The sequence below is a fragment of the Nicotiana tabacum genome, chromosome 19 (genome assembly GCF_000715075.1).
Source record: "Nicotiana tabacum cultivar K326 chromosome 19, ASM71507v2, whole genome shotgun sequence".
In the NCBI taxonomy this organism is placed as follows: domain Eukaryota; kingdom Viridiplantae; phylum Streptophyta; class Magnoliopsida; order Solanales; family Solanaceae; genus Nicotiana; species Nicotiana tabacum.
In genome coordinates, this window is record NC_134098.1 from 3,393,116 (window position 1) to 3,404,466 (window position 11,351).

An 11,351-nucleotide genomic window follows, 5' to 3' on the forward strand; every position below is an offset into this window, starting at 1 on the left:
TGGTTGCTATGAATCGTTTTATAATGTATCATATAGTATTATATTATATTGTACTGTATCATTTTGATGTATAAAATGTTTGGATAAATTGTATTGTTTATTGTCGTTTTATGATGTCATGCACCAACAATACGAAGAATATACTTGCAATATTATTAAGAAAAAATAAACTACAAGGTAGAATTATTATACAAAAGGTAGGTATGATTATTTAATAATAAGGAAGGGCAAGATGAAAGAAACAAAATAAGGTAATAACGCGACCACATCAAATCGGTTGTTCCATAAAGTAACATTTTTCATCATAATAAAATTTTAGTAACAATCAAATAAAACAAATATCGTATTTAAAACAATATAATATGTACTATATCCATCCGTACAAGCTGTAAGAGATAAACAAAATATTTCACGTCAAATAAGTATTTTCAATTTTATCGGATGTCTACAAAAGCAATTTCGTGTCAGATTAAAGTCCCTTTGAAAATGTCAACTAACAAAATTTTCTTTCAAATCATCCATTCATAAATCACTCCCTCCCCGTTAATCCCGCTATCCCACTACCATGTAACGTTCTTTGTGTATATATATGTGTGTATTGTGTATATAATTCATATATATGTGAACCATCACTAAGAGCTCTATATATTTTTTTTCCTATTAAATTCTATCCCCCAAAAAATAAAAATAGAAAAATAGAAAAGCTAAAAAAGTTTGCTATATTGACTTCTTGATCATATGTTTTCTTTTCCTTTCCTACTTTTTAACTAACTTTTATTGTTTGTTAATTCATATTTTGTATACTGTTTTTTTGTGTCTATTGAGTTTGTACCATATTGTTTTAGAAGAAGGATTTTGAGGTTGTAAGAAAAAATGGGGAGATTTTTAATTATGGGATTTGGGCTATTTTACCTCTTGGCTGTTGTTACAGAGGCAGAACACATGAAATATAAGGATCCAAAACAGAAATTGGGTGTTAGAATTAAAGATTTGATGAAAAGAATGACACTTGAGGAGAAAATTGGTCAGATGACTCAAATTGAGAGGAAAGTTGCCTCAGCTGATGTTATGAAGAAATATTTCATTGGTATGTTTATGAATTTGTTTTAGTTTCTAAGATTGAATTGGCCATTCTTGAATTCATTTTTGTGGATGATTGATGTTAAAACCTTGTGCATTGTATGTTTGAAATGCCACATTTGTTCATAATGTATGTCTTTGGTCTATGTTGTTTGGACTCTCCGAAAATACTGTTGCATCCGTGTTAAATCCTTCAAAAATGTACTACTTTTGGAGGATTCGACACGCACCTGTCGACATTTATAAAGAATCTGGGCAACATAGTATATTCCCACATGTGAGATCTCGGGAAGATAGTGTATACGCATACCTTACCTCTACCTTATGCGGTTAAAGAGGCTGTTTCCAAGAGACCCTCGCCTCATGCACGCACAGTCACAACACGAAAGCAATCCCTTTCTAACAACATTTGCATTTAGAGGGAATAAGGTAGAGGGAAGAGGGTGACTTGTTTGAAAATGTTTAATATGACAGAAGTCGTCTCTCTCATGGAAAATGTTTTCTTGAAAATTTGATTTTCGGAGAAAATATTTTCCTTGAAGAATGTTTTTGGTGCTTATGTTGTGATTGGAAAATATTTTCTTTGAGAAAAGTATAAGTTATCGAAGAATGCTTTAATGAAACGTTTTGGTACCGAAGATTAATAGTAATGTTTATGTGTTAGTTGGAGCAAATAATACGAAGTTAAAAGTTAAGATAGTCGTAAGGAAAATAACTTTTGCTCATAAGTAAGAGAATTCATTTTTCATCTTCGATTATTCTTTTTTGACAGGGAGCTTATTGAGTGGTGGAGGGAGTGTACCAAAACCTAATGCCTCCGCGGAGGATTGGGTGAATATGGTAAATGAGTTTCAAAAGGGCGCTCTTAAGACTCGCCTTGGTATTCCCATGATTTATGGCATTGATGCAGTTCATGGTCATAACAATGTGTACAAAGCTACAATCTTTCCTCACAATGTTGGACTTGGTGTCACCAGGCAAGTATCTATATACATTTTAAGTCATTCTTTGAACTTCAGGCGCTTTTCGTGTTATTATTACTATCTGAAATTTTATTAAGCCGTGTTGTCCGAGCTCTATTGTTGAATTAGACTATAAAGATGTCTCATAGCCGATTCCTTCTGGTTAAAACTTATGATCAAGCAATTATCTTAGGCATTTGAGTTCAAAATTTTGGTTGTTTTAATACAGGGATCCTAATCTTGTGAAGCGGATCGGTGCTGCTACTGCACTTGAAGTCAGAGCCACAGGAATACAATATGCTTTTTCTCCCTGCCTTGCAGTAAGTTGATGCGATTAACACTTCTTGCACATTAGGCATTTTTATTTGTTTGATATACTAATATATATTCTGTTAATGTAGATATGTAGAAACCCGAGGTGGGGCCGTTGTTATGAAAGCTACAGTGAAGACGTTAATATCGTGCGAAGCATGACAGAGATCATTCCTGGTTTACAAGGAGATGTGCCGGCTAACATGAGCAAGGGTGTTCCCTTTGTTGATGGAAAGTATGAATCTTTATTACTGTATTTCCTTTTCGTTCAATGATCTATACAACGTCCGAATCTCTTGAAAAAAATCTGAATAATTTCTTTCACTAGCATAAAAGGGAAAAATGGATATCAAGATGAACGTTAGAGTTAATGATCTAAGAATTAGTGCAATTGATTCACCACATACGGTTGCCATCACATGAAATCTTCTCTCTTTTAACAATATTCGCCTTGCACTGAACTTATAATCTGGTTCAGAGAATGTATTTTTGGTATTAATTGAACTATTAATTGGTTGTGCAGGAAAAAGGTTGTGGCCTGTGCTAAGCACTTTGTGGCAGATGGTGGCACGGTCAATGGAATCGATGAAAATAATACAGTAATCGACTCGCAAGGATTATTTAGCATTCACATGCCAGCATATTATGATTCAGTCATAAAGGGTGTCGCGACAGTAATGGCATCTTACTCGAGCTTGAATGGCGAAAGGATGCACGCCAACACACATCTACTTACTGGCTTCCTAAAAGAGAGGCTGAACTTCAGGGTAAGAATGATTAGCTCACAGATTTAACTTATATACACTGACAACAGTGGCAAAGCCACATGTATTCGATGGGTGTCAATTGACACCCCTTTGTCTGACAATGACTATGTTGCTAGGTAAAAGAATCTATATATTGACACTCCTTGGCTTCTTCTTGGATTTACTTTTTTATATCCTCCCCCCTAAAGTAAAAACTCTGGCTCCACCACTGGCTGATACTATAAAGAACTTTTACACGGCCAATGTACTTTTACCCCTTGTAGTAGCCTAGCGAATAACCTGCCTTATTTTTCAAGTTACTAAATTTCAATTTCTATGGACAGTTAACTGTAGCTATCCTTTAGGTAATTTGATAGTGTAAAAATTTCTTACACTGTAAGTGCACGTTCGGTTTGACGTTCAGTTGGTTAAGGTCGGTGACGGATGTATCCAAAGTAAATAACTACCTATTTTTATGGCTTGTATATTTCAGGGCTTTGTCATTTCAGATTGGGAAGGTATTAACCGGATTACTAACCCAGCTAACTCTAACTACACGTATTCCGTTCAAGCAAGTGTTATGGCAGGAGTTGACATGGTTAGTATACTAAATTTCTTCGTCGTTCTTTTAAACAATACGAAAATGATGATGGTTTTCATATTTTATTGCAATGTTAGTTGCTCATACTGAATGGTTTGTGTATGCACAGATTATGGTACCGGAGAACTATACAGATTTTATCGGCAACTTGACTTTTCTAGTGAAAAACAATTTTGTTCCGATGAGCAGAATTGATGATGCAGTGAAGAGGATATTAAGGGTTAAGTTTGTCATGGGACTCTTTGAGGATCCAATGGCTGATCTTAGCTTGGCAAAGTATTTGGGTTGCCAGGTGCAAATTGCTGATGTGCTATAACCAAAAATGTTTCAATTCGTTGGATTTTTCGCGTTATATTTATGTTATTTTAATATCTTTCTGTAGGAGCATAGAGAATTGGCAAGGGAAGCAGTGAGGAAATCACTTGTGCTTTTGAAGAATGGCAAAAAACCTGATCAACCATTACTTCCCCTTCCGAAGAAAGCGCGAAGGATACTTGTTGCCGGAACTCATGCTGAAAATTTAGGATATCAGTGTGGAGGCTGGACAATTCAATGGCAGGGTGTTCCTGGCAATAATCTTACAATCGGTATGTTTTGTCCTATTCTGTCGTTTCGACTTGAGTTTCTGCAGCAAAAACTTGATGTACCGATACTTGACACATTTCTTCTGATCTTTTGAGAGAAAAAGATTCATTCTCTTCATACAAATTAGAGCCAATCATTTTTTCGGTTTATCCCTCGCCTCTTTCAAGAATTGTTTTTGATCCATTCTCTAGGACATCAATAGAAAAGGCAAATCTTTTGTGATACACCAAATCCGGCTTGGTTACTAATAGAATGAATAGTTCTAACCATCTTTTGAAATCCCTCTTCTAATTCAAAATCATAGTATAACATGTATCGTACTAGATACGTAAGCAAACAAAATCATACTATAACGTGTATTGTACTAGAGGCGGACCCAAGATTTGAAGGTCGGGGGTGCAAGTTTGTTTTTTACCAAAATATGCTTTGTATACAGGGTGCCGCTACTACATATATTCATGAAACTTTTGCCAAACTTTCCAGGTGGTGGCGACCCTCACTTGATAACATAGGTCCGCCTCTGTACTTAAGCAAATCCATGTTACCTGGATTAGTGTGCTTGCCATTTTTGGCCAAAATTTGGCAACATATCTACGTTTTCATTTGACAATATGCTTGGATATAGTGAACTTATTTTTTTTGTGAATCCCGTCGTATAAATTTCTGGTTCTGCTACTGATTAGAGCTGAAGAGTTCTCTTTGCAGCACGAGTAAAATCAAGCTAATATATCTTTAAATGTTACAGGAACTACCATTTCAAAGGCTATCATGAATACTGTTGATCCTTCAACAGAAGTAGTATACCAGCAGAATCCTGTCCTAGTCGAGTCTAGCCAATTCGACTATGCTATCGTAGTTGTTGGCGAACCTCCATATGCTGAGATGTATGGTGATAGCTCAAATCTCACTATACTTGATCCTGGTCCTAGCATTATCAAAAACGTCTGTGGCATTGTCAAGTGTGTTGTAGTCGTTATCTCTGGCCGTCCTATTGTGATCGAACCATACGTTGAAAAAATGGACGCGCTAGTGGCTGCTTGGCTTCCTGGGACAGAAGGACAAGGTGTTGCTGATGTTTTGTTTGGTGACTATGGATTCACTGGAAAACTCGCACGTACTTGGTTCAAGAGAGTCGATCAGCTTCCGATGAACGTTGGCGATCCACACTATGATCCTTTGTTCCCCTTTGGATTTGGCCTTACAACTCAACCAACAACAACCGACTAAAATCCCACAAGTGTGGTCTGAGGAGGGTAATGTGTACGCAGACCTTATCCCTACCCGAGTGAACGGGAATTAACTAGAAAACATACTTAATTGAAGTCATTTTTTAAGAAAAGCTTCATATGGTTAAGAGCTCTTAGTAGAACTAGCAAGCAAAAGGAGGGAAAAAAAAGGACTTACTGATTTTATTTTAACATATTGTGAAAGCAGCCATTATCTTGTTATTTTTATTATCCATTGTTGTAAATAGCACTATAGGCATATAATTGTATTGAGCTTGCTGAGGTTCATAACCTAAATAATATGGATATCTAATATATTTATTTATGTACATGGTGGTTTGTAGTTATTCGTAATTGATATGGCAACCCAATAAACTAAGCATCATGCATTCACGCAAGGATAAATATCTAATATATTTATTTATGTACATGGTGGTTTGTATTTATTCGTAATGGACATGGCAGCCCGGTAAATGAAGCATCCTGCATTCACGGAGAGATAGATATCTAATATATTTATTTATGTACATAGTGGTTTTGTAGTTATTCGTAATGAGCAGGGCAGCCCGATAAATTAAGTATCGCAAGGATGTATATCTAATATATTGATTTATGTACATAGTGGTTTGTAGTTATTCGCAATGGGCAGGACATCTCGGTGTAAAAAACATCTTGAATTCACGCAGCGTCCGGGAAAGGGCAGCACCCCAACGGATATAATGTTGCTTTTAAAGTTGAAAGAATTGACAAGGTCATGACTCTATGAAAATAAAGAAAAATTATAATAGATGGAACCAAATCAAAACGAAAATAATATGGAATCAACTATTTGAAATATCCAGATAGGTGATCCCTACATAGAGTGGCCAAACATTTAAAATTGCATTGAACAGAAATAATACTCACTCCTTCTCAATTTATATGACACTTTTTTATTTTGGGACGTTCCAAAATATTTGACACCATTCTATCTCTGTACAACTTTCACAATTTGTTAAACTGATAATACTTTAATTTAAATGTCGTGTTTTTTTTCTTTTCAACCACTACTTTAAAAAATCCCCAAATTACAAGAGGAGTTTATGTATTTTTATAGAAGAGTAAAACTTTTGAATGGTTGTATGAGAACTTCTTATCCTATAAAAGTCAAGTTTTAATTATTAATATGAGTGTCCTTTTTAGTTTTTACCATTAAAAAGAGAGTAAAAAAGTCTTTATATGTAAGCACTCAAGGGAACAAGGTTTTTTTATTTCTTTTCTTTTAAAACAACAACGGTATCACCTTAAACTTACAAATTATTTAGCTCATCCTTTTGTGATTTCCCAGAATTTGGTATTCGTATTTGAATCCGACAAATTTGAATTCGTGTTGCTTAAAGTTCATAAAAGGGGAAAAACACTCCATATCAAGATTTTTCTTATTTTCAGGACTCGAACCCCACATCTGTTAAGGATAGCTCACTATTTTTCATTATTGGAAGTTTGGAAGTAGACCTTGGAGTCTAAAGATTTTAAGTTGAGCGAGACTAAAATAGAATACTTGGAGTGTAAGTTCAGTGACGTGACTCAGGAGGCCGATGTGAAAGTGAGGCTGGAAATACAAGTCATTCCTACGAGAGAAAGTTTCAAGTGTCTCAGGTTTATTATCCAAGTTAATGAGCAGATTAACGATGATGTCACACATATTAGTGGAGCATGGTGGATGAAATGGAGGATCACATTCTGTATCTTGTGTGACAAATATGCTACCAAAACTTAAAGATAAATTCTACGGAGTAGTTATTGGACCGACTATATTGTATGGGATAGAGTGTTAGCCAGTGAAGACCTCTCATATATGCAAAAGATAAAAGTAGCGAAAATGAGGATGTTGAGATAGATGTGTGGACATACTAAAAGGGATATTGTGATGACACAAAATATCATCTTTAATTTAAACATTCATTTATGTGTTCTATGACCTCGAATAGCATTATTTATCATTCCTTGACTTGCGTGCACAATCCGTATAATTTTTCGGAAAGTTTATATGTGAAAAATAGACTAAAATATCAAATAGAGTTTTAAAACTTAATTGAGTTAATTTCGGTCAACATTTTGAGCAAACGGACCCGAATTAGTATTTTGACAGTTCCGGTAGGTCCGTATCGTGATTTGAGACTTGGACGTATGCCTAGAATCGAATTCGGAGGTCCCTAGCTCAAATTATCGATATTTAACGAAAACTAGAAATCTAAAGGCTAAAGGTTTCCAAAGTTTGACCACGGATTTGACTTTATTGATATCGAACTCGGATTGAGATTCCGAAAATTGGAATAGCTCTGTTATGTCATTTGTGACTTGTGTGCCAAATTTGAAGTCATTCCGGATTCGTTTAATATGTTTTGGCACGAGTTTTGCAAAGTGAAAAGTTTGAAAAATCAAAAGTTTAAATCGAGATGTGAATTATAATTTTGATGTTGTTTGACGTGATTTGAAACCCCGAGTAAGTCCGCATTATGTTATGGGACTTGTTGGAATATTCGGACGAGGTCTCGAGGCGCTCGGATGAGTTTCGAACAAATTTCAGACCATTTTTGTTCAAGAACACGGGTTTGGTTCTGGTGCATCGCACCTGCGCAATTTTGGCCGCATGTGCGAGGCCGCTTCTGCGACATGGGCACTGGTCACCTCCTGACCGCTTCTGCGATGTCGCTTCTGCGACTGAGAGACCGCAAATGCGGAGGTCTCGCTTCTGCGGCTTCCTTCGCGCTTCTGCGACGTGAAGGTCCGCAAATGTGGTCCTCTGTTGGGCAGCCCTGTTCCGCAAATGCGATCTTTGTCTCACAAATGCGAGTCCGCAGGTGCGAAAATATAGTTCGCACGTGCAAAAATGCTGGACAGAACCCATAAAATCGAAAGTTAGCCATTTTACTCATTTTTTAGTTTTGAGTCTCGGATTTAGGCGATTCCAAAAGGATTTTTCACGATTTCGACTTGGGCAAGTATTCTATATCCGAAAGTGATTACATTTCATAAATCCATGTCAATATTCATCGTTTATTTCGGATATAGACGGAAAAAATTGAGAATTTTATAAAATCTTCCAAAAATATAAAATGAAGATTTGAAAGCCAATCCGATGTCGGAATTCGATAATTTCTGTATGGTTGAACTCGTATCGGGACGAGAGTTCGATTTTCGTGAGTTTTTTTGGGATTCGAGATGTGGGTCCCACTGTTGATTTTTAAAATAAATTTCGAATTTTAATCCGGAAAATTAGTAAATTCATATGGAATTAATTCATACGATTTGTATTGAGTATATTGAATTATTTATGACTAGATTTGAGGATTTCGGACATGAATTCGCGAGGCAAAGGTTTATTGGAATCTTGAATTTGGTTTCAAATCGAGGTAAGTGACGTGGTTAACCTTGACTTGAGGGAGTATGATTTATTTGTCTATTTGCTACGTGATTTAATGTGCGGGTACTACGTATATGTGAGGTGACGATACTTATGCATTGTGTTGAGTCAAAGCATGCTGGAAGAATTTATTTCATTTTGAATAATTGCTTATTTAATTAAGATATTCCTGCTTAAGTTTATTATTGATTATTTGATCATTATTCATGAAATGTTTATTGATTTAATTATTGTTGAATATGGTGAGAAAGAGTGTAAAAGCACGAAGGGTGATACTGTGCCATTTTTATTATTTATACTATTATTGTCATGGCGAGAAAGAGTGTAAAAGCACGAAGGGTGTTGTCGTATCATTTTTTAGTGTAAAAGCACGAAGGGTGATGCCGTGCCAAAAGAGAGTTAAAGCATAAAGGGTGATGCAGTTCCAATTATTATTATTTATTTATCAAATTATGGGAGGAATGAGAGTAAAAGCACGAAGGGTGGTGCCGTGCCATTTTCATGTTATCAGTTGCTCATTTTATTGTTGAGGAATTAATTGGCTGCTAAGTGATACTTCTCCTACTGAAATTATTATATCATCCCTTTTCGCATGTTCCCTCCCAAATTCATAAAGTGTTATTTATTGTATTATTATTGCTTCATATTTATATATACTTGTACAGGTTGTTTACGTACGTGTCTTGTTATAGCCTCGTCACTACTTCGTCGAGGTTAGACTCGACACTTACTGAGTACATGGGGTCGGTTGTACTCATACTACACTCTGTACTTCTTGTGCAGATTTTGGAGTTGGTCCCAGCGGCGCACCGTAGACTTGCTTGGATTCAGCTACCCATGGGGGACTTGAGGTATAACTGCACAGCGTCCGCAGTTCTAAGTCCCCTTCTATCTTATCTTATCTGTGTATTATCTTTCAAACAACTTGAATTTTATTTAGACCTTTATTTGTATTATTCTAGTAGCTCGTGTAATTGTGACACCAGCTTCGGGGACATATTTGGATGATCCGTTTGTTATGGTCTTCCGCACTTTATTTCAGTAATGAACTTCTATTTAATTTAATTTATTTAAAAATGGTTAAAATTATTCTAACGTTGGCTTGCCTAGCAAGTGAAATGTTAGGTGTCATCACGGTCTTGAAGGTGAAAATTTTGGGTCGTGACAAATATGATTAGGAATGAAGATATTCGGGACAAGATGGGAGTGGCATGTATGGTGAATAAGATGCAGGAGGCTAGGTTGAGATAGTTCGGACATGTGAAGAGAAGAGACACAGATGCCCTAGTGAGGAGGTGTGGGAGGTTGGCGATGGTAGGTCCGATGAGAGGTAGAGGTACGTCGAAGAAGTATTGGGAAGAGGTGATCAAGCAGGACATGACACATCTTAAGCTTACTGAGAACATGACCTTTGATAAGAGTGTGTGGAGGTCGAGAATTAGGGTAGTAGGTTAGTAGGTTGCCGAGCGTATTTCTTTTTCATAGATGTATTTCTTTTTTATACTTGTAGTACTAGTGTTATTCTCGTATTTCATATTCTAAGATTTCTATTATTGCCTATTGTTTCTTTTGCTTCGGTTGTATTTTTTGGTTGCTATTACTGCTTCTCTTCTCCTAGCTTCTTCATATCATATTTCCTTTTCATAATTGATGTGAGTATGCTTTTCTTGAGTCGATGGTCTATTGGAAATAATATCTCTACCTTTAGAAGGTAGGGGTAAGATTTGTGTACATATTATTCTCCTTAGACTCCACTTGTAGGATTACACTTGATATGTTTTTGGATTAATCATGATGTGTGCAAATCCTAGTCTTTCTTGAAAATTAAATATTATGAGATTTGTGCAGTTAAATGTCAAACTAGCCGTCTTAGCTCAGTGGTAGAGCGCGTGGCTTTTAACCACGTGGTCGTGGGTTCGATCCCCACAGACGGCGATTTATCATTGGCTGCTCTCTTTTTCTATAAATGTTTCATTTGACAAGTCTATAACTCTATCTCTCATGCTACATCACAAAAATAAAATCGGCAGTTGTTTTTGGGAAAATGTTATTTTCCTGAAGCTTCTTTTTTTCTTTTGTGCAAAATGAATTTGAGTTTTTCTTTAAAAATATTTTTTATTTTTTATCTCAAACAAACAGAATTACAAAAGTCAAAAATTGTACTTGCAAACTACGCTAGTGTTAGGACATAGATTTGATTGAAACTTGAAAATAAAATTTTTGAAATTGTGTTGAAAAAATAATCTTTGAAAGTTGAAGTTGTGGTTGGACATAAAGTACATTTTATTTGCAGAAAAGTTAAAATTTTTTGAGTGAGAGAAAATTTCACCCAAAAATGTCATAAACTAGTTTTTGAAAACTTGAAATTTTTTGATATTTTTTCCCAATCATATTTCATAATCAAACAATGTTTTTTTTTTTTTTGAAAAACTA

General features: G+C 35.6%; 1 protein-coding gene and 1 non-coding gene across 2 annotated transcripts; both read left to right on the top strand.

The window, feature by feature from the left end:
- The first annotated feature begins 482 nt into the window (after window positions 1-482).
- Window positions 483-5,841, top strand: LOC107810849 (uncharacterized). The gene is made up of 9 exons (XM_016635679.2): window positions 483-1,087; window positions 1,853-2,057; window positions 2,272-2,362; window positions 2,444-2,589; window positions 2,878-3,121; window positions 3,594-3,698; window positions 3,811-3,993; window positions 4,084-4,288; window positions 5,032-5,841. Exons 1-9 carry the CDS (start codon window positions 874-876, stop codon window positions 5,511-5,513), a joined length of 1,875 nt encoding a protein of 624 aa, XP_016491165.1. The 5' UTR covers window positions 483-873; the 3' UTR covers window positions 5,514-5,841.
- Window positions 5,842-10,781: 4,940 nt separating this feature from the next.
- Window positions 10,782-10,853, top strand: TRNAK-UUU (transfer RNA lysine (anticodon UUU)). Its single transcript has one exon. It is a non-coding gene; the product is annotated as a tRNA-Lys (tRNA).
- The last annotated feature ends 498 nt before the right edge of the window (window positions 10,854-11,351 follow it).